Below are 21,910 nucleotides of genomic sequence, written 5' to 3'. Positions count from 1 at the left end.
TAATATATCCGACAATAGTTACCATCTAAACTATCAAGTATCCAAAGTAATTGACTGCAAAGCCTGTTGTCCTCAGTTGACACATAGTACATAGTTTTCATGATAGAAAATTTGTTTCTCAAATTTTTCCAAAGTGATACTGAATTTGTGTTGTATGCACCTAATAGATGCAGAAAAACGTAGGTCATTAAGAAATATATATTTTTCTGTTTCGAGCACTAAAGGGTTAAATCAACGGCGAAATGTTCATTTTCCTAACATTACTGAGTAAGGCAGATTCTTCTGAATATTTGATTTTCTAATGCATTTGAACCCGAGTTGAAATCTCAGGCGGCAGAATAAGCTCGAGCGATGGGCCACTGACTGAGGAGGCCTGGCCGCGTTATCTCTACTACGCCCTCCTGTTTCACAACTCTTAAGTTGAGTAGAAGAAATTTCTCAAGCAGTCCACCGCCAATACAGTATAAAACCATGGACTCTAAAACGAAGAGTCCATTATAAAACGGATACAATAACGATGGTTCATTCGGACTGCACTGTTGCTCATCACTGCCGGCGTTATGATGAGGACAATTCAAGAAGTTCAAAGATTTCCGAAATCCCCAAAATTCAATTACAGAAAAAAATGAAAGGAATGCCTTGTTTCACGAAAATGGTAAAAATTTATTGATACTAAAACTTATTATGATTTTAAATCTCTTGTGCATATTTTGATGATGTCGGGAACGAGACAGGGGGTTAGATTATGAAATCGTAAATCGAAGTGTATATATTTTTTAACCGGTGAAGAGAATACCATCGGCGGAGCCGAAGAAACATTTTGATACGTACCGGACCTCGTGTCCGGGCCGCAGGCCGGCGTGTAAGTCGGAACCAGTCTAACAATCGATGCAATTACGAAGTGCCCGTATGTAACATGGCAGCCCTTGATGTTTTGCAGGGATGTGTGATTTTTGAGATGAAATAATTCGCAAGAATCACGCCGATACTACCCTTGTTTTGGGCTGATTCAAACACAGTCCACGAAAGGCATTGATGGTAATGCATGCAAGGAAACATCCAAGGCTGAATGATGGGTAATCATCCGTAAAACGAAGTGTAAATTAATGAAAAACATTTCATCTTTCATTGTGGAAAAAACAAGAATACGGTCGCTAAACACACTTAAATACATACCGGTACAACAAACATTTCTGACAAAAAATATATCGAAGTTTAACACAACTGGACATGCAAATAATGACAAAGCCCTAAATTAATAACAATTGGTGTGGGAAGTATGATAATGCCATTTACTATATCCAGTATATCACTATCAGTGTCCAGACAGTCGCCTTAGCTTACATACAATAATACAATTTTATTGACATCCTGAAGGGTGTTTTCCCTCAAAGAATTACAATTTATGAATGCGTAACTCTGATACAGCAGCTGGGTCACTATAGGGCTTTCTGTTATTTGCTCCTGTTCCTTCGTTTGTATAAGGGGGAAAGAAGTGATCAAACAACAATGGCATTTTGTTGCACTGAATATTGTGTATTTGCGCGGATATCGTATGTAAAGGTTAGTTAAGTTAAGAGATTAGAGTAATGTGGAGGTTCTGGTAAGATAGATTTTAGCTTACCTACTTGCATAGCTACCCCTAACTCATAACTGTATCTCTAACATCTGTGAAACTTGGTTGAAATGTTTTCCAAGATTAACCTAAACCAATCATAAGACCCAATTAGTAACACAGGCGGATTTTTATGTAGAAAATATAGAAGCAGGTTATCTCAAGGAACTAGATTTACAGGCGAACCCTGGTACTATCCTGGTGCGGGATCATTAGTTAATGGATTTTGTTTGTGTAGAATACATTAGAAAATTTAACTCACTCAAAACAATAGTACAAATTAGCACGATAACCACACTCAAAGGTGGTGAACGGATAGTAGGATAAAAACCCACTATGTACATAGTGGGTTTTTATCCTATTGATAGTACAAATGTTTCACTGTAGGCATAACGATAAACATTGCACTTAGGATTTACTCTAGGGCTGTCCTTAATGACGAATATTTTTTATTTGCTGGTATTTCTTCTCATTGTATAGGTACTATGACCGAAGCGAAAGCCATTCCTACAAGGACAAGGTATGAATAAGAACGCTTTCCCTCACAATAAATCAATAAAAAAATGACTTATTCAAGCTCTAAAGTGCTGTAGTTCCTGATTGATGATGTTTATGAAGTGATAGACCTCCTTTAAGTTTCAAGTTGAACATTCTTTGTTGAACTGGACATGGTTACATATTATCACATTTGATATAGATTTGTTATAACAAAAACCTTGTTTCATAGGATATGGACAAATACCCATCAAAGTCAAGTTACAATGACTGTGACTATTACGGCAAGATGCGCGACTCGCCAAATTATCAAAGAAGAGATGGCAGTCCTGACAGAAGCCCGCGGTATCACAGCAAGTCATCATATATCGAAAGAACCAAAGGGAAGTTGGAAAAGAAACGTATGTATCTGCACGCTGAGAAATGTGTGTATCTGCACGCTGGGGATAGTTGAGACCGAAGATGAAGATACGGGGGACAATAGCCCAAAATTTCATATTAGGCCATTGTATCCAATGCTGTTTTAACTGTCACTTCATCGGTTATCCACAGCTTAAGCTAGCTAGGCTAGGCTACTGGTTCATGCTATTTTCATGCACAATAGGCTTACCAATCTGACTAAGAATGCCGGGTAGATGTGCGGTTTCAAGTCATTTATGCACCTTAGGTGTTGGTCATGAGTAAAATCAAAATTGATAAGATTACTTATAGCCCTGTAGATATGAACATTTTACCACAGTCTGTTTTTGAATGCTGGCAGAAATACTTCGGAATTAAAGAAAAAAAGATGAAAATGATGATCCCCATGCTCAGATTTACAAGGCTCATATGAATAGCCTGGCCTTTTTTAGAATTAAATGACATGTCTTTTTCGAAACCAAGTTGCTGTCAATTATTCTCACTAAAAAAACCTCGACCGTATTATTTTGAAAGTGGAAATTTGGACTACCATTACGATTATTTGAATTCACAGGTTCCAGTAATTCTCCAGACAGAAAGCTCAATTCCCACGGACGGTCATCAACTGATAAAAGTGACGGCCGCTATCACAGTCACTATGATCGCAATAGTCGGGATTCCAGGGAGTCGAAGGATAGAGATGGCCGAAATGAAAAGGAAATCCGCAGTGAAGTTAGTATTATACTTTCTAGTCTTTAATTGGTAAGGGATCATTCATTTATTACGTACGCATAAAATTTGAATATCTCAACCCCCCTCCCCCTGTACGCAAGGTCGGCCATTTTTTCATATACATTAAGCATTAGGGTACGCGGTTGCATCTACCCTTCCCCCCTCCCCTAATGCGTACGTAATAAATGAATGACCCCCAACTGCAAATAGGCATGCTTCTGAGCATCAGGCTAGTCAACCTTCCATTGTCTAACAATTAATTATAAGTTATACGTTTTTGTGAACCTTGACCATGGTCAGTACCTAAAAATGTTTTGCCGTCCCTGTTTACGAAATACTCGATGGTTAAGAAAAAAGTCTTCAAAAGGATAGCTTAAAATTTCTTCTCATTTATTTATCACGTTCCTGATAATGTCCTGAGTGGTCCCTGCTATGTTATCCACTACCCTCGTATTTCAACCAGAATTTCGAATTCCATCATGAATATGTTCAGTTATTTGCCTAAAAAGCATTGGTAGATAATGCTTTGGATAATCGGGAGTTGACTATTCCATAGTTAACAATGTGATTCTTCCCGGTAGATTGATATTTTTCTGTAGTTATTATTGTATATAGCCTGTATTTTGTAAACGACAAATTATTTTCTACTCTCTGAATTAAATCTGGAAATCAAAAAGGCGAGGGGTAAAAAAACCTTGATCTGCCCGTTAGCAAAAAATCTTCGTGAGAAAAATAAGATCTTGAAACTTTTAGTGGCTTAGAACGTATAGTAATTCATGTTTGCAGGCAAATTTATAACCAAGCTAAACATAATAATTTTGATATACATTGCAGATCCGTAAATCAGCATTGCGTATCTGCGGAGACTGGTCTGAACACATCAGCTCTTCCGGAAAGCGTTACTACTACAACTGTATATCAGAAGTTTCTCAGTGGGAGCGGCCTAAAGAATGGGATGACAGGTGAGTTCATCTATTTTGTTCATTCAGATGACAATCAAGAGTTAAGATTGAATAGTAAGAGCTTCTGATGCACTTTCAGAAATGATGGCTGCCTATTGTCTATAACCCTGGTTACAGTGAGCTATTGTCTTTTTGGTTTACTCGTGACTGTGCATCTGATTCATGTCATACAAAAAACCTTGTTGACCATTAAAATCGGTCATAAATCTCATAATGTCAATTAGGGAGAGGGGTATGAAGGTAGTTGGCCATCTTTTCCTTTCTGGAAAGGTCTGTGCAAGCATCCGACATGATGTGGCATTGAGAAAAAGTTCAAACTACATCGTTAACAATTAGATCTGAAGTTTGATCTCAATTCTGGACGTAACTAGCAGTCCACCTGTATTCTCGAACGTGTGGAATATGATTTTAATCAATATTTGTGCAATATTTGTTGGGATTAATTTCATCTGTATATTAAGCAGGTTTTATTGAAAATCCAGTCTAGAATTACCTTATTAATCTTGAAAAGATTTTCTTGTTTTGGGCCGCGAGCCTTAAATCAATGAACCGTGCCGGTATAATCGTTAGTCGAAATAACACTTGTCTGATGTGATTACTCCGAATTTTCTCTAGCTCATCGCGTTCATCAGATTCGAACCGACACAAAGACTACTCCCGAGAAGAACGAGATGCAAGGCATCAGAAATGTAAGTTTCATTATGCCGGAAGCATAATTTTTAAACAATTTTTAATGAGCGCAAAAAACCATCTTTGACCTGGTTGAACTCATAGAAAAATTAGAGAGATACTTTTAAGAGATTTAGGGCAGCACAATTATAAAAAAGTGAAGGAATTATTACATGTTCTAATTTCATGGTGCTTGGTTTGGGAAGGGTAAAGGATACTGCCCGAACTGGATGAAATCTATATAATTTAAACTAAGTAGTGGAATATCTTAGGAAATCCATATACCCGTGATGAGGATTAATAGTGAACAGTTAGCAAATGCTGAAAAAAACTTCCTGGTATCATTAAAAGCTTTTCAAACCATAATGATTATGATGATGATACATTTGTAATGGTAGTTTGTGGAATGAATGTGGTCGTTGACATTCAGCTTTGTATTTAAGCCCTATTGCTCAAGCCTATATATCCCATTCTGTGCAGAGGCAACAGTCATCTGTCTCTAGGGTGAAGTAACATACATAAGCTCAGGAGTCATCCATCAGGTCAGGCACTAAATTATACCTAAAAGCAATAAGGATAAGAGACTAGTAAAGTATTTTTGATGCATAGACTAATTGAACTATTCGTGAGCAGGGAGCCTCCACACTTACATGTATTCTACTACATGTATTCCACAATGGCTTGCTCAAGAACAATGCCAGAGATGCCCCAGTGTTCATGATTTCCCAGTTATCCGTAGAAATAAAGTACTGGATTAAGATATGAAATCTGTTACACCAAAGATTTTGCACTCGATAATGTCTTCCCTGTGAGGGGATGAGAATGTGTGTGTTGTTCCCTTGAGACACTGTTACCAAGATACAGCTTGCAATTTTGGATGAATTTCTTTGGAGGTCAGATTTGGTTTGGGGCAATCCGCTCCTATTGATAATATGGAGGTTACAGCCATCATGGTCGTTGTTAATATGGAGGTTATCAGCCATCATGGTCGAAGGGTGTAGATTTTGAATTTTTTATTCGCGCATTAGGGCCTTCAGTCTGGAATAGGATTTCCTTGAATCTTGGTGTGAGAGTTGATGAAGCAGGTTTTCCTTTTCGGAACTAGAACCAACAATTCTCGCAAATATAATGAACAATTATGCAATATGTTACCTATCTATAGTTTCTTGCTCCATTCTTGCTGGCATTACAGTCTACATACCCCAAAGAGATATCCATGGTATTGCCACATTCTAGTTACTATTTGAATTGAACACTCAGTTCCTGCCATAATTTATGTATGGTATTTTACTGCAAACGCAGATAGCACTTCGTGGATGTTGGGTACAGTTTAAAAAAAAGTATTAACTCCAAAATTGATTTAACATAGACCGAATGAAGAAATCAGTCCTTTCAATGAAAATGGACCCTGAATACTTGGAACGAAATGTTCGGCCAAATTCTTGAATTTGCTTTTATTCGTTCGTTTTTACTTTCTTTTTGTTTCAGCATCCGATGAGTACAAACATTCCAACAGCGAACGAAACGACGGGAGTTACGCCTCATCGCAACAGTCGAAACAATCATCGTCGAGTCGTGGCGGCAGCGGCTCCTCGAAAACGAACTCGAAACAACGGACTTCGCGACATCACGAGTCCGTCGTCGTTAACGACGATCGCGAAGATGCGGCACACGTTGCCGCCGGTAACGCGACCGGTGTCGATCAGGCGACGCGGCCGGGGGGTTATCACACGTCGTCAAACATCCGCGAAAACGCTCATAGTGACCACAAGTCACACCATATTAGTAGTAGAGACAGTGAAAGGACACGTTCTTTATCAGCGCAAAATGGTGGTGATTCTAATAATGCTACTACTGGTGGATTATTATCTCAAGACAGACGGAAACCCGATGACAGCGAAGGTATGTTCATGTTTGATTGTATTCTAAGGCCCTTTGCCACAAAATGAATATAGTACACTGTACATGAAATGTGCAGCGGAATTTTGGCCCTCATCTTTAGAAAAACCTGCGCAAGTAGGTTCATTGTCTAATGTCTATTTCAACCTGACATGAGAGCCTAGCTCGCTAATTTTTGGTTGTACGTACCTGATAAAGGCCTTAAAGGCGCTAATTTTTGGTTGTACATACCTGATAATGGCCTTAAAGGCCCGATAAAGGACCAGAAAGGACAGGCAGTCGACCTAAATCATCATTTTTTAATCCATTTGAAACTGTATTGAAGGATATCCAAAAAGTCTTCACTGAAAGGGGTTAAATGAAGAGAAGTGACTCCATGATTTGAAAGTTTAACAATATGTTTCCATGCCTACGTATCAAATTTCAGTTGGTAGGCATGGAGACATATTGTAAAACTTTCAAATCATGGAGTCTCTTTTCTCTCAGGAACCCCTCTCAATGAAGATATTTTGGATATCCTTCAATACAGTTTCAAATGGATTAAAAAATGATGATTTAGGTCGACTGCCAATGCATTGTGGTCCTAATAAGACTTTTATCAGGTATGTACCACCAAAACTGACTGAGCTAGGCCACCCTCTATGCTCTCAAGTCAGGTTGAAATAAACATTAGTCTTTGTTTGAGTGATGTGAGTAAAAGACTGGTGGATGGTCATTAATTGACGCACACAGTGGTCATGCCTATATGAAAGTGCTATTTTGGTACCAACAATCTGCGGGCCTAACAAGAGCCATTTTTGGATTTCACCTTCTGGGGTACCGTAGTGGTTGGGGGCCCATGTGTATATGAATCACTACTAGTCCTACAGTTGTTAAGGGATCAAAAAGGCACTGGCTACCAATGATTTGTTTTTTTTCTTTTTTTAAAATTTGACCTTCAGGGGTGTCCAAGAACCTGTATTTCTATTAATTGCTACTAAGTCCAGAGCTGCCAACCCCATACAGTTCACCCAATTTTCATAAAGTCGTGGTTATTTATGGAATTGGTCGCTCTTCAGTTAATACAGTATTGAATAGAATTTTGAGTGGCTGTAAAATTATTAGCTCAATAATACACTTAGACAGCAGTAAGAAATTTGCCATCCGCAATACATCTTAAATTGTAAATCATACATTGTCAATATGGACACACTGAATGGTCCAACATTGTTGTTGAACCGTAGGTTTGCCTAGATGCAAATGGTCTGGTGCAAGCAGTTTTCTTTGAAAATGAGTACCGATGTGTCAACAAGGCACGTTGGGGGTATCATTGAACCAATACTGGTGATTTATGGTTTCATGGTTTAGGTTAATTAGTTCTTGAGGCCATAGAAATTTCATAGTGATCGAGCTTTTTTTTCTTGAAAAACACGAGTTGCTTTTTTCCACTCTGTCAATTTACATACATGTACTTAAAATTGAAGTAAAAGTTCAATCCTTCCTGGAAGTTGCTATTTTTTGTGCGACTATTTGAGTTGACCATGTTACCCGCATTAGCCTGACGCCTGACCTATAAAAACTTCTGAGAGAAATGGTTCGTTAGTTTCCATACAGGAGTAGCCTTGCTTCGCTATGTTAAACATCATCAGGGTCATTAGATTTTGCAAAAATGATCATTTGTCAAAATATGTTTTTGTTTATGGAATTGGCAGATGATTTATTGTGAACCGTTGATTATTCTTGCCATTATGGACAGATGGCAGCACCAATTTAATTCCATATTCATAAACTGGGGCTAAGATTATGGTTCGGGAAAATTGATACGGATTAATTGCTTTCAAGTACTGGGTTACAGAATCATCAATGCAGAAAACCGTAGCTTTGTTTATTAGTTTCTTCCACAGTTATTCTGTCAGTGTATTATTCTGTCAGTGCATAATCTGAATCCTTAGGTTAATCGAATTGTATTTTTTCTGCTCTCCTGAGATTTAATGCAGAAAATGCTTTATATTTGAAATATGAGGAAATTCACTAATTTACAAGATTACATCCGAATTCAAACACCTTCGCATTCTGAAACTTGCTTAGTAACATTAGTTGTTTGTCAGGGATCATATTCTGACAATATTGGCAGCTAAATTCCTACATCGTCCCTTTCTTTACATTAAATTGTTTCAAGTTATGTACTTTTCGAGATGCCCTGCCTCAAGCCTAATCTGTTGAAAAAATAGTTCTGCCACTGTCACGTTCATAATTTGGATATTTGGTCCTGATCTTGAAAGAGTTGTTTTATGGCCATTTCAGCCTGAAATAGATATATGTAACGAATCTGGTTGATTTTATGGGGTACTGAAATGACACTTTTTCTTCTCTATCAAATCTCCCAATTCAATAAAGAAATTTCCAGTTTCTAGGCGCCATTTTGTGGTGGTCCCTCAAGGTCCCCATTGTGATAATTTGCGCTCAATTTTAAAACATAAGTTTAGATTGAATATTATATAGGCCTAGTTCTGCAGTCCCTTGCTCGATGAACTTAATTTAATACACCATTTTAAAGGAAATGAAATGCAGATATTTGTTGGTGATTCTTGGATTTTTTTAACGCAACAATTGAGAACAGTGACGATGTGAAATCAAGGACTGCATATCTTAACCGCGCGTAACAGAAATCACTAACAGAAATATTTATTAATTTTGAAATATCTAAGTATTAGTGGGGACCTCAAGGGACCGCCACAAAATGGCGCCTAGAAACTGGAAAGTTCTTTATGCAATGTAGACTGTTGCTACAGACTTGGGACATTTCGAACCAGTAGCAGGCCTAAGTTTGTTCGTGTCGCTTTGAATCGATGAAATCAGGCCGAAACCCAAACTATCAATGACTGGGGCTGTCCTGATGAGAAAGCTTGTTCCAGAAAGATTTGAGAGAATAATATCCCTGGACCCTTAGTTTGAGCTCTAAAGATAATTTCTGAATTCCAAAATGTGAATCTTACTAATGCCATGGTCCGTTATCGATCATTGAAACTTGTGGTGGCTATACTATCAGAAGGGATCTTAATGATATTAGTCAAGTTTTTTTACTAATCAATTTGTATGCAATTTGCGGCCATCTTAGCCTCATCAGTCGTCATTTGTAGATGTGAAATAGGTTTTGCGAAGAAAATGTCGACAGATGTTAACTTAAAGGGTTGATATTTTATTATTTGTCAGCATTGTCATACAGAACATCTTACATGGAATTGGGATTGCCCAGTTTTTAGGCTAGCGTAGGCTGAGCCTATTTCTGTACAAATGGAGCAAATTTAAATGACATGGTTTCCAGAGTAAAGGCTTTTTCACTGTTCAACTGAGCATATATTCATACAAATCATTCATTAGAGCATTAACTATTCTCCAATTCCTAGGAAGCCGAATATTAGAAAAGAGCCTCGTTGTAATTGTAGGAGGTTTTTCACAAAAATCTTGAGCGCAAAAATATCAGTTTTGAAAAGAGAAAAGTCTCCTCTATGATTGGCTTATTCACAGAAGTCATTAGGTGTTCATGTGAACCCGCGGTATCGTCTACTGTTTTACTTGCGGATTTTATCTTTTGATCTAGAATTGTATTTCAAGATTGATTTTTATAAGATATTGACCCTAAAGAAATTTTATTTGCACTACAGAATTTCATCCTTGACAGTTGCGCAAGGTTCACGGAAAATAGTTTTTTCTGAAATCGGATCGATGACCTTGATATGCTAATTAGCCAAGTGTCAGAATTGCAAATTCAATCAAATTTTATTCTGATCTTTAATCAGGTCCTATTCAGTTATATTCTGCACATTCAAATTAATAAGACAAAGGAAAAAGATTGATCTAAGGTATTTGTTCCTGGCATCTCCCCGTATGTGCTACTTATAAACACACGATTATTGTATTGTATGAATTATATTGAGCGGGAGGTTATTTTGACAAATTTGATTCACAGATCGAATCATTTATGAAAGCGAATGCGACAGGAATGTGAATATATATATATATATATATATATATATATATATATATATATATATATATATATATATATATATATATATATATATATATATATATATATATATATATATAAATTTCGGCCATTTACTTAATCCAGGGCCAGGTTCCACAGTTCTAAGTTAGAATTAACTCCGAGTTAAAATCAGTTCATTTTCAATGTTTTAACTCTTAACAGTCAAATTTAACTCAGAACTGAATCCTGGGGCTGGTTCCTTAGTTGAGACTTAAGTCCAAAAAAGGCCTTAAATTTTAAGACTAGTCTCAAGTTGTTAGATTGGCTATAGAACTAAGATGGTCTTAAATTGGTCTTAAGTCAAAGCCGTGACTAAAGAACTGGGTCCAGTTCCACAGTTTCGAGTTAAGATTTAACTCTGAGTTAACTCATTGAAAATGAACTAACTTTAACTCAAAGTTAACGCTAACTCACAACTCAGGAACTGGGTCCAGGGTTTTAACAAAGACATCAATTAGGCCACACCAATAGAAAACCCTGTTTCTCGGGCCCGACCGACCCGATATTTCGCCGTTTCAAATAATCATTTTCATTTTCATTTTCGGCGTGGTATATATATATATATATATATATATATATATATATATATATATATATATATATATATTCAAACCAAATTTAAATCAAATTTGTAGCCGGACCCCTAGATCTCAAGTTCGATTAAAATGTAAACAAATCTGCCTCAGATGCAGGAAGCAATTTGATTATGAAGATTTCATAAATTGCACATTTGTTTGCCACACGAATTACCCTAAGGCCACACCAAAAAAAATCCTGTTTCTCGGGCAGGGCAATCATCAAAATGTGTAGGTAGGCAAGGATATTTTTCTTTCTTTTTATACTAAAAAAATGTTGGGTATACTTTTGAAAATGGGGTTGGTCGCCTTAAATACTTTTTACTGGACCAAATTTTTAGTCAGGAATGCGATTAACAGCTAGTAGACCACAATAATAAAAGGAAATTCAGGTGTTTGTATGATTATCTATAAAAAAAAAACATATTTCACGGAATTCCTGGAATTTTACAATCCAAGGTCACTTTTAATGTCCAATTAGCTAAGTTGTCTGAGCATGGCTGCACCAATTCCAGAATGAAATTGTTAAATCCGATGTGATAAAATATTCTTATGATGTTGATCTCAGCCGACATCACGATTTGATTAAGTATTTACGCGGATGGAGAGTTTGGTATTTTATGTTTGGAGAGTTCGGCCACATATATAGTTTTGAAAACATTATTTCACCCAAAATTTTGAAAAGGGTTGGTAGGCAATTATGTTTTATTCTGAAAATGATTATTTGAAACGGCGAAATATCGGGTCGGTCGGGCCCGAGAAACAGGGTTTTCTATTGGTGTGGCCTAATTGATGTCTTTGTTAAAACCCTGGACCCAGTTCCTGAGTTGTGAGTTAGCGTTAACTTTGAGTTAAAGTTAGTTCATTTTCAATGAGTTAACTCAGAGTTAAATCTTAACTCGAAACTGTGGAACTGGACCCAGTTCTTTAGTCACGGCTTTGACTTAAGACCAATTTAAGACCATCTTAGTTCTATAGCCAATCTAACAACTTGAGACTAGTCTTAAAATTTAAGGCCTTTTTTGGACTTAAGTCTCAACTAAGGAACCAGCCCCAGGATTCAGTTCTGAGTTAAATTTGACTGTTAAGAGTTAAAACATTGAAAATGAACTGATTTTAACTCGGAGTTAATTCTAACTTAGAACTGTGGAACCTGGCCCTGGATTAAGTAAATGGCCGAAATTTCCTAACATTTCAATTTGGTGTAGGATTGTTCTATTTTGTCCTTAAACACTCATCTCGACACTGGTCGATGTCACAATCGAAATTCCATTTGCCCCATTAGGTCTGAAAAACGAAACTGTAAAACGAATACCTCACAAAATACCCTTGATTTCGATTAATTTGTACCTTAAAGATTTTAAGTTGGTGAAATGATCATGTGTGAGAGTGGAATGAATCCGAGGGTGGGTTACATCACAAGCTTTAAGCTTTTCTAGCTTTCCCTGCTGTATTATTACAACATTTTTGATTTAATATGTTGTTATTGTTTCATTTTTGTATCACTGCATTATAACTTGTTGTATCAGAAAATAGATTATAAAAAAAAGATTGCAACATTGACTATGAGTCCACTTAAAACACTCAAGGAAATACCGTTCACTGCTGTCCCTGAAATAAAGCGGTTAACCCTTTTAGTGCTGACTAATACCCTATAGTGCTGGAGATGATTGAAAATTCTAAAAAATTCCACGCTAGTGTGTTGAACAACGGGAATACCACTATAGTGCGTCTACACTGCGGTGCGGTGTATCGTTAATTACTAGTATTTCTTTATGTTTGACACGTGCTACCATTTTTCAAGAGAGAATTACTAATTACATCAATACACCGCAGTGCGGTGTACTAGCAAAATCTATCGCTGATTTATACACCGCACTGCGAGGGTTAAACTATTGGAATTCTTTTTCTCGTGTTATTCAGATTCGAAACAAACCGAAGACGACATGGACATTTCACCCGGTAGTACGCCATCCAATTCACGACCTCATTCGCGGACGGGTACGCCGATAGTGTGTTCGAATAGTACGTCGAATCCTTCTTCAGTGCCACCTCGATCCACTGTCGCCACGCCGCTAACGATGCTGCCCAATATGACATTACCTCCTATAGCCAGCGCATTGCCACAACTTATCAATCGTATGAATGACAGCGGCGCTTTGCAAAGTATAAATCACCACGAACTGACTCAACAAGGTAAATTTGTTAAGCGATTTACCCTATTTACCGCTTGCATAGCTTGGGTTTGAAGGTAGTTCTTGGAAAATGCGATCATCTGGATCCAGATCCACAGTCCTGAGTTAAAGTTATTTTCAGTGTTTCAACTCCAGAGTCAGTCGTGGGTTTATCACAACTGTGGAACTGGGTCCTGATATGTACAGTTGATTCTGGCCTACTGGGTAATTAATTCAATTTCAATTGGTTAACTCTTCAGATAGTGTAAGACCTTAACTTACAACCATGGATTTGGCTCCTAAGTTTAATTATTACACGTACAAACCACAAACCAAAATTCAAGTATCACTCAATTGAATAATTAGTGTGCCCAAACTGGTTTTTCGTATAGGGTAGTGGGCAATTCATTGGAAATTTTTCAAGAACTCATACTTTCAGGATCATTTTTCTGTCCCTATTTCAGAATACGTGTAAAATGATTCTTATTATCTTCATATTTATAGCTTTGCAGACATTACAGAAACTTCAACAAGCTCTGAGTCGACAAGCTAGTTTAGCCCAACAGTCATGTAAGTTCATATTAGGGTGTGACATTCCATTTCTAACAGATTCCATTTTTATCTCCTCAAATGGATAAGTGATTTTTCATCTTAAATGAAAGTCATTGCCAGCGTTCTCCCCATTTCATTTAATTTAATTTCAATCTTTAGTGAAACATCGCGGCTGCTGAAATATGTAGCAATGCTTTTTGTTCCTCCCCCAAAAATAAAGAAAATGAAGCAATCTTTAAAGGGCTGGAATTCACTGATTGTTGATTGAAATGAATTTATTTGAAATATGAGGTTGATTCTGAGTTCTGTTATATATACATTTACATATAAGTACTGATAGCTATAACTATGAGAGAATTGAGGCGTTTCTTTATTCGATAATCCATTGTTGGATATTTAGCCTGAATAACCAGTGCAGGTATCTGATTCCGTGTGTGTGTGTTCATTCCAGTAATAAACCAATCGCCCCGGTCAACAGAGATCACGTCACCGCAGCAAACGCAGACACCTGCGCAGCAGTCCATGTTCACATCACCGCAACATCCTTCTCAACAACAACAACAACAACAACCTTCACAACAACATACACCCCAACATCAACACGTGCCAAAGTTAGCGGAGACACCTACGCCGACGAAGGCATCCGGGGACGATGGCGGATATAGTCCTACTTCTGATCACGGGGAATACGGGTACGTCACGACAGTTCTACTTGATAATTCCATTTTAGAGGTTTCCTACAGTAGGCCTGCAGTATAATGTTTCCAAGATGGTTGGGTCCAACTCAAGCAGACCTACTTGAGCCGTCTATTGTATTGCGTTCATTCACATGTTATCGCTGGTAGTACGTGTGGGGATTTAGGCTAAACAAAAATGATACCTCGTTTCTCCGCAGCGGCCGTGTAGTTTTTGTAAAATTTGATAAAATTTATAATCAGTTCATTTCTATAACTGCCAAGTTTGTTATGGTAGAATTGATCACAATATTTTTTAAAGTAATGTACAGGGTAGATAGGCGATCGGCCGGGTCAAGTTTTAGGCTCAGCAGAATTGAGAAACAAGGTATCAATTTTTTTAGCCTTACAATTCGTGGATTAAGTTCGCACTCGCTGACCCCAGTTGCTACTACAAGCGACTTCGTATGTTGCTGTTAAAACTAACACTTTTATCATCTTCAAATATTCGCAGGAATGAAAATAGCCCATCGCCGAGTCATACGAGTTCCCAAGGCGTCCCTGTAAGCTCATTAGCGGCTGCTGCCTTGAAACCGACGACGTGTGAACTAGCGCCATCTTTACGTAATTATTACGACGAACGCTTAGTGAGCCACGTCACTGGATGGCCGTCAGAAATGTATGAAAAACAGGTATGTTATCGGGTTAGCAAATTTTTTTTCTATTCATTGTCAGAGGCGTCAGTTATGTTGCAGCCACATTTTGAATCGAGCTTACATAGTGCTTGAAAGACAAAACTCATACGTGCTGATACGTACAAAATAATCCGTGATTTTCTAGCTGCTTTCAGTGGCTTTGTTTCTATTATGCTCCAGCATAGAACTACCCTTTTAGTTACTGAGTTTAGCTCAATAAACCTTAGTATTGACTGATAAACTCAGTCCGGAGACTAGTCTTAATGTTTGTAGGGATATATAACAAAAATGGGATTATCTTGGTTTCGGGAACATTTCTGATGTATCTGTTGCATATGTATCCGCTGTATACCATGCTACAGCCGTCAGTTTGCAAATGGTTTACGTCTGTGTTTCTTACAGGCCGACCACTATAGTGATGAAGCTCATAACCTGGGTAGTTTGCTGTCCACACAAGTATCCTGTGATTTAAAGAAGGCACGGTCACTAGTTAGAATAACTAATATACAGTCCACTTTACAAGAACAAAGGTATTTAATCCTGTTGATCATAGGTGAAAAAATTGTAACTCGGCGTTCACGTAAAGAAGCATACGGGGTATTGGGTTCTATTACCATACCATGCAGACCCGACTACCAATTGATCTAAAAATGTAAAAAATATGCTAAAAAGGGGATTTATTTGGAGTTCATTTTCGACGTAAATTCTGCCTATGAACATTTTGTCATTCGCTTTTGTTTGATTTAATTTCAGGATCTTATTTCTACGACAGCAAATCGAGGAACTAGAACGTATGAAAAGTGGCAATAGTTTTATGTCTTCGTAGTACACAATGATTAATTAGCCAAAAACTTTAGGCTCTTACCATAGTAATTGTGTATTATTATAATTATAATTAATATTATTATTATTATTTCGTTTTTATCGCCGGAATTCACCAGCTGCGTACGGGATCGTGTTTCCCCGGATGTGGTGTATTTGCGACGCTTGGATCAGTCTAAATAGTCTCATTAAGAAATTGAATAATACAACAATGGCTTATACAACGCGTGAAAGTCTCAACCAGGACGCAGGACGCATTGCATATGGTTCACGTGAGCATTTTTCCAAGAAGGAGAAATATTGAATATTTTTTGGTTTTTCGAGCGCCTTTTTAGCCCACGTGGGACATAAGAAATTAAAATCTTTAAAATCCACTGATCTTGGGCAGAGATATCGCTGTTGTCAAATTTGTAGCCAGCTAGTCCTGAAAGGGGCTTCATTTGATTTTTAGCCCACTTCGAACTAAAGTTCCCGCAGGCTATTGTGTTAACTTTTCGTCCATCATCCATCTGTCTGTTGGTCTATAGGCAGAATCTTCTAGTTTTCATGGTAACTATTCGACGCACTTTGATGTATGGTTTTGATATTTGATTTATCGATGTATCTACCCTAGATGCATCTGTGTCCCAAATATTGGTTTTTCACATTTGATTCAGTTGGTTTTATCATATGAATAACAAAACTTGGTATGTTGGTACAAACATGTACATTATCAGTTCATAAAACTCCCACCAGGGGACTGTACAGTGGAAGCACCATATCTGTTATTCTTAAAACTTTTTCATTGCACTACAAAAAATAGCCACATTTAATCAACTGATGAAGACTGATTTCAATTAGACTTAGTATGCAAAATTCTATGGCATTTAAACCAACACGGCAGAAAACCCCTTATCGCTGCTTTGCAGCTATATTTGGTTTTTGTGTTTTCACCACTTAGCGTTGAATAGTGGAATAACATTGGGATCTATGCATATTTTGTTAGCACATTCAATTGCAAAATTGTTGCTTATGACATGTTCAATGATTTTGGCGAGTTTCAAAGTCGTTACTTTGAATTATGAAATTGTGGGATTTTTGGGCATTTTAGACCATTTCCCGAGTGGGCACGATGTCTCTGGACCCCCGAGTTTGTGTTATCACCATTAATTGAAATGTGAAAAGTTCTCTGACACCCGCCGACGTAGCTGAATTCATGAAAGTGCGCTCTTTCATCCAGTGTTGCAATTTCGTTGTTCGGTTTCGTGTTCATGCCGTTTGAATGCCTAATAGAATTCAGGTTTTAAACCCGTATATTCAAGCAGTATTTTCTGACGATTGATTGAAAAAGAAAGTTTTACAGAATTTTTGTATAATACGTAACGTACGTTAACAATTGCAGTGTGTATGTGTCTGCTATAACTGACGGTACACGTTTCAATTGTATATGATTAAAAGTAATGTATGTTATTTATTTCTTATAATACGATGACTCGATTTCGAGGTGTCTCATTAACTGCCGGTAGGTCATCACGATGATAAATATTAGAAGTGTATAAAGTTGCCCTGTTTCGATGTTGACCCTCTCTCGTGACCCGGGGAACTACCGCGATCGTTGTTGTCGACTGAATGTGGTACAATATACTCTGGAGTGGGGCATGTACGGAATAAAAAAGCTTTTTAATGTATTTTTGTGATTGCTCGTATAGTACCATGATGCCATTTGTCGATAAGTGGCCTTTTTTGTGTTGTATTGGAGGGCGATTCAACCTACATTGAGAATTCAAGATCTCGACGGTAGCAAGGAAATGTATTCTAATTCTCATACGACCGGAACTTACCATGCATATCCATTGATTCAGTCGAATATCGTATTTAGAATATAAGTTCAACATTTGCATAGCGTCTAAATTCTCGAATGCAGATGTCCGTTTCTCAGTACATATCAAATATGCTGTTGTTTGTAGAGCCGAGTTGCGAAGTCTCCGCTTATGTCTGGTTAATCCGGAAATGGTCTTTTAGATCTCAAGATTGGTCTACAAGTTGTTGTTAGATTGGCTGTTGAACCAAGACCGGTACGTCGATCTTAAATCTAGGCGTCGTCCGTCTGTGCAACTAGCTCCAGCGCTCCCATGCACCAGTCTGATGCGTCTGAATATTAACTTAGTCATTAGCTCTCGGTGAAAATGGGTATTTTCTAGAAGATAAATTCGTAGAAAATTAGTGCGACCAAAAAAAAAAAACGGAATTTTTTTTCTGCAACACTTTCTCTCGGTCTGTGATGATGAATCGTACACAGGTGGTGTTTGAGTGTTTTATAAAGCTATTACGGTATTAAAAACATTATACATATACGTGTATATAGATATATGTATATATATAATTTGTTGAAAGTTTTTGTGTGACGTATTCTTCGGTTCGTTGAGATTTAAAAGGGAAAAAAAAATACAGAAAAATATTTTGTGAGTATTCTCTCGCGCGACGGGGTGTGTACATTTTTAGCGAACGTATCGTGTAATTCTGTAAATATTTATGACAAGACTCGAAGGAGAAAATCGGTCAATGATTAAGATGACGTCGACTCGCGGTCCAGGTATCTCGAAAAACGAATTTCTTAATATTTTTTCTTTATCGAAAAGTGATACCGGTCGAAGCCGAATTTAGGTGGTGGACCGCCAAAGCAACAGTTTAACTGTCTTTGGAGCATTTATTCCTATCGCAATGCTGAAATGTCCCAAAATTCTTAATTCTTTTTGGTTGCATATTTTATTACTTTCCTATTGTCATTCTTTATTGTCTAGATTGATTGATTGATAATTCATTCGACTATTTGGCGATGGGCTTAAAAAAATTATTCCCATTGAAGGTGGTCATTCTTAGTTGACTGATAGTAGGCTGTCTCCAGTGTTAGAAATGTTTTCTTTTACGAGCAATTTTGTTAATAGGGTACCGGCAACACTACTGTGCGTTTCAGATAAAGAGTTGATTGAAAGTGATCTTATTTGGACTGCGTACATGAATCCGACTGTTCTGATAGTGGGCTGGTACCTTATTTGCGACAAATACAACCTCTCTAATAACCCCACAATGCATTTCAATGTGTGAACTTGGTAAATAATACGTGTAATAGAATCGTATACCACTGGAAACGGCCTTCGTCATCGCTGGTGGTAATAAACTTATTTATTCTTTTCTTCTGTACAGATTACTTAAGAATGATCATTCAAAAAAATTCAACCGAATGAGACCTCGCTTTTGTAAATTGATTTTATTATGACATTAACTGTTGCTGCGTTAAGGAGAAAGCTGTGTTTGAACTGAGTTAATAGTTTTTAGCAGTCAACCCGCCAACCCTGCACCACGTGGCATTTACACTAATGGGTATGATTTCGGTCTTCTCTTACACTGTATTATGGTAACCCTAGCTGAAATGCTGGGGCCGGTTTTATAGACCGGTATTTACTTTAACCAGGGGGTTAACTTGATAAGTTAGCCCCCGGGTTAAAGTTGATACCAGTCTATTAAACCGGCCCCTGGTTTTAAAACATTTGTAGATTGAGGGTTGACTGTCTTCATTTTAGTTAGAACCCATGATTTAATGAAAGCTGAATTATTATAGTCAAGCCTATTGAATATCGCTGGTTGGGACATCACGGTACTATCCAAATTCACTGGCTTCATAAGTAATGATTTTATGAATCATTACCCGGGTGTATGTGTACCTTAACATGTACAGTGAAGAACTGGTTATCCCATAAGAATGTTATAACATCGTGCTGACAGTGAACTGAAAAAAGTTGCTTTTGACTCAGGTGCATAGGAATTGACCCTTTGAGGTCAAATATTTACCAAAGAACTGAGGATTACCGTGTAATTTGCTATTTCTGCCAAAACTGCGCACATACTTAGTATGTGTTAACTCTGAAAACCCCTGAAGTCTGTTAATTAGTGTCGAGAAGGTTGATTAATTGTTACGAACTGTTTCAATTAACCTTTTCCAGTTGATTTGGTCCCGACGAAGTAAGGCAGCAGCAACCGGGCTGAGTTACAAAACAAAGTTATGATTAGTTACCTATTACAAGGTTCTCATTTTCAATGAACAATTAAAACTAATTGTAATTAGCTTTGTGAAACTGGGCCCTGCAGTTGTGGCCTTGACAAGGTCATTGAAGATTCGAAAAGCATAATAATGTCAGTTGTTTTCCAGTATGTTCTCGTATCGGCCTTCTCCTGGCAGGTTGTGTTATATGTGAAAGTAATTAATGATTCAAGTTCAATAGTAATGTTTAATACTACTACAGTTTGTAATAATAATAAAAGAAAACAGAAATTATATTCTCGTTTCTTTTTTCATAGTGAGTGTTTAATGAAATGAAATGAACTTTGTGCATTTTTTCTCTTGTCCTTGGCCTAGTCAAGTGGCTCATGGTAAACTATGTAAAGCGAGAGGCTACAGCGACTACTATCTATAGCGATTGTGTAGGTAGTTGCTTCTTGTATACTGAAAATAATAATGTGTATAACTTGTACAGAAATGTATTCATGGTTTTTAAGTTTATTCTTCTCGGGAATATTCCACATGATATACGCAAGTCAAGAACTGAAAAAAGGATATTTGATTAGCAAGGCCCTTAGGTCATGGGTCAGTTGCATTTACCCTTAGCTGGTTTGGCCTAAATAAATGTATCGCTAAACTTTAATCATTATTGTAAGATAAGGATTACAACTAGGATTTTTGTAAAAATGAAGTGTCCCCACAGGGGCGGCCAAAGCCGCCCCACTTTTTTCCTTAACAAAAATTTTCAAAAGCATGCTGTACTGCATAGCAGCTTGTTCTCTGTACTAGGTGGTTGGCTCACGACTTCTCATGCTTCTGTGATTGAGACCGTGAAATGGCCCCAAAATGCATCTCTGGCGATTCAATTTTCAAAATTTTTCTAGGGAAGGACCCCCTTCAGAAATAAGCCTCGCCACCGAAAAATTCCTTCCGACAGCTCTGCCCCCCAGTCTTAAGTGTGACAGATTTTATACCCCCTAAAAGCATGGAGAAGTGTTTAGCCCTCGAGTGTTCTTCGTATCCGGACTAGTTTGTTAAGACATCAGCTTAGCTCCTGAAAATGTCCATGGGTCATTTGCTCTGTGTGTCATGTAACAAAGAACGATACATGTATAGGTTCAGTTTCAGTACCTATGCACACAAAATAACTAATGGAAATCGTCCATTTTTACCCTCATTCTACACAATGGTATATACCAACCCCAACCATCACAAGAAAACAGATCAATATACAACAGATGGCGATTGAAAGCTTTGAAGAAATGTCAATGTGATACACAATGCCCATTGGTTGCTTGGAAACAAGTATAATTTAAAAAGAAAAACATTAGTTGATTAACTTCAATGTGCGAAGCAAAACCACTCATGTCCTAGATTTGAACGAAGGTCGACAAGCAAGCAGTTGGACCTCCTGCTCGTGATTATGTAAGGAATGGAAGATCACATGGCCATCGCGAGAGCAAGGCTTCAATCGAATAAAATGTATATTTAGTCAACGAATGAAAAATTGCAGCAATTATTCTTTATCATTGTTTATTCATTATGTTAAACAAAAAATATATGTGAATATATATTGCCATA

The 21,910-nt window shown here is 37.5% G+C and overlaps 1 protein-coding gene across 1 annotated transcript; it reads left to right on the top strand.

Annotated features, from left to right (window-relative positions):
* Nucleotides 1-930: 930 nt before the first annotated feature.
* On the top strand, nt 931-20,795 carry LOC141909124 (WW domain-containing adapter protein with coiled-coil-like). The gene is made up of 13 exons (XM_074799508.1): nt 931-1,076; nt 2,096-2,135; nt 2,343-2,511; nt 3,084-3,241; nt 4,076-4,203; nt 4,819-4,892; nt 6,361-6,774; nt 13,300-13,572; nt 14,055-14,120; nt 14,554-14,794; nt 15,291-15,468; nt 15,874-16,001; nt 16,225-20,795. The coding sequence occupies exons 1-13, from the start codon at nt 1,036-1,038 to the stop codon at nt 16,295-16,297; spliced, it is 1,983 nt and encodes a 660-aa protein (XP_074655609.1). The 5' UTR covers nt 931-1,035; the 3' UTR covers nt 16,298-20,795.
* Nucleotides 20,796-21,910: the final 1,115 nt, after the last annotated feature.

Source organism: Tubulanus polymorphus, chromosome 1 (assembly GCF_964204645.1).
Source record: "Tubulanus polymorphus chromosome 1, tnTubPoly1.2, whole genome shotgun sequence".
Lineage (NCBI taxonomy): Eukaryota > Metazoa > Nemertea > Palaeonemertea > Tubulaniformes > Tubulanidae > Tubulanus > Tubulanus polymorphus.
The sequence above is the reverse complement of the archived record's forward strand: the minus strand, read 5'-3'. Positions and strand labels throughout refer to the sequence as shown.